Genomic DNA, 2,026 nt, shown 5'->3' with positions numbered 1-2,026 from the left:
GATATTTCCCTCCATCTAACAGAAACTCCAGTTGTTCTCTCTTCTGCCTAGTATATTATATTAATTAAGGTACTTTGTACCTTTTTTCTTTATCTTCCCCCTCCTCCACCCATTCACTGCACATTTTGAGCAAATGCTGTTACCACCTACAGGAGCTTTTGAAGTCCTTCTTTTTCATCCTCCGCCTCATCATTGTCCCACGCGGGCTGGTGGAGTAGAGGCTGCGAGGTAAGGTCCCCATGTTCAGGGAACTCAGGCTGTATGCACTCATGGAGGTAGGAGAGAAGGATGAAGACACCAAAGCTGCTGTAAGAAATCAAACACTTGGCATACAGCACTCAGTCTTCATGGAAGAGTGCGACACATGCCTGTAACTCGTCCGTGAATAAAACAATGTGTATGATGCACAGGAATGGTTTGTGCATTTCCAATAACAAAGACATTAAACCACATAGGTGACCCTAGGTAAAAGTAAAGTCAGCATTTCATGAAAATACCTGCTGGAAGCTAACAAAGATACTGTAGATACAAAAAAGTACATTCATTGTATACAACTTATTTTAGGCGAAGCATGTTAAACTAAATTTTTCAACACATATCCATGAACCAATGCAGATCAGTATGTCTAGATACACCAATTTCAGAAATGCCTTTTTGTAGTAGGTAATTTCTGACAAAAGATTTGTAAGCAATGCTTTGCATTCAAAGATCGTGCTTTATATACACTGCTCAAATCTAACGGTCTACTCATATGGCTGAGGAGCTGGTTCACTGAGAATTTTCAAGCCTTTTCCTGTCTACAAAGGTTGCCTTGTTACAGAAAGGAAAAGGCGTAAAATGTCAGAAATAACCTTGGCATGGCTATGAAAAAGTGTAGCATCCATAAAACTGAAAAGGTTTTAGTGCCTGAAATGGGAAAAGTATGAGTGAAAGAAGAGGGGAAGGAGGAGAAGGAAGAAGAAGAGGAGGAGAGAATATGTCAGCATGAAAAAGTGTGGAACATTACGAAGGCTTTTTTGAGGAGGCGTTTTCTGGAATTTCAATGCTGGCATCCTGCAATGGTCAGGGTGGTAGGTGTTATAATGGTGGCAGGTGAGGAGGCTGCTGTGGCTGTTGGCACACGAATCCCAGGTAAGTTGCCTGTTGCTTCTTTGAACCTTCACTGCCCGCATGAAGGGATGATGGAAAATCAGAAAACAGAAGGACCAGAGAAGAGGAAAAAGTAACTGAATTGCACAAACAAACAAAAAAAAGTAAAAAAAAGAAAATAAATTTAAAATAAAATAAAATAATAAATAACCTGATCTTGTCTTCTTACTGGGGGTGCTACCTTGAGGAACAGAAATAATATTTTTTTCTCAGAATAAATGCTTCTGATTGTTTTTTTTTTTGTTTCCTTGTATTTATTTTTAAAAAGATCAGTAATGAATTAATTTCTAATCTCCCTCTGCCTTTAGGAGCTAAGATTGCAAACTTCCTTAGAAAATAGTAAGTTATCACATACGATCACTAACTGAAGGTTAAGTCTCTCCTTGCATTGTAGATGCATTCATCTACATTAAAAAATAAAACCAGATACTATACATAGCACTGCCTAGAATGAAGATGTTTACTTGCCAGTCATTTCAATTTACTTCATTGACATTTTAATTTTGCCACCATCTTTTGTTGGCATTATGCTATTCTGTGCAATAAATTACTTCCCTAGGCCAGCAGCACAAAAACTCTATCCTGAAGCCTCGTTAATAAAGAAAAAACAAAACCTAGAGTTCTTATTGATTAGTTGGATGTGCTAAAATTTAATGTTTTTTAAACTTAATCTTCAAAACTTTAAAATTATCATTTTCTGTATGAAATTAGAGACCATATTTAATTGCCGATTCTAAGTATGGGGAGTCCAGGATGTGCCAAAAGTGAAGGCCAGTATTTACCAAGAGAACAGGAAGCATTTCAGCTGATGTGTCAAATACTGAAGGAAAATGGTTGAAGTCACCTTTCATTAAATATAGTCTAGTCATCATTAAAT

At 37.2% G+C, this 2,026-nt stretch overlaps 1 protein-coding gene across 1 annotated transcript in view; it reads right to left on the bottom strand.

Moving 5' to 3' along the window:
* Positions 1–2,026, bottom strand: part of GRIP1 (glutamate receptor interacting protein 1) — a 242,504-nt gene that overhangs the window by 43,634 nt on the left and 196,844 nt on the right. Inside the window, exon 10 of the mRNA XM_009327570.1 lies at positions 151–306. Coding sequence (XP_009325845.1) covers positions 151–306 — 156 coding nt within the window. The remainder of the gene's footprint in view (positions 1–150; positions 307–2,026) is intronic.

This window comes from Pygoscelis adeliae, unplaced genomic scaffold (genome assembly GCF_000699105.1).
Source record: "Pygoscelis adeliae isolate BGI_AS28 unplaced genomic scaffold, ASM69910v1 Scaffold113, whole genome shotgun sequence".
Classification (NCBI taxonomy): domain Eukaryota; kingdom Metazoa; phylum Chordata; class Aves; order Sphenisciformes; family Spheniscidae; genus Pygoscelis; species Pygoscelis adeliae.
Note: the sequence above shows the minus strand (reverse complement) of the source record. Positions and strands in the feature narration are given on the sequence as shown.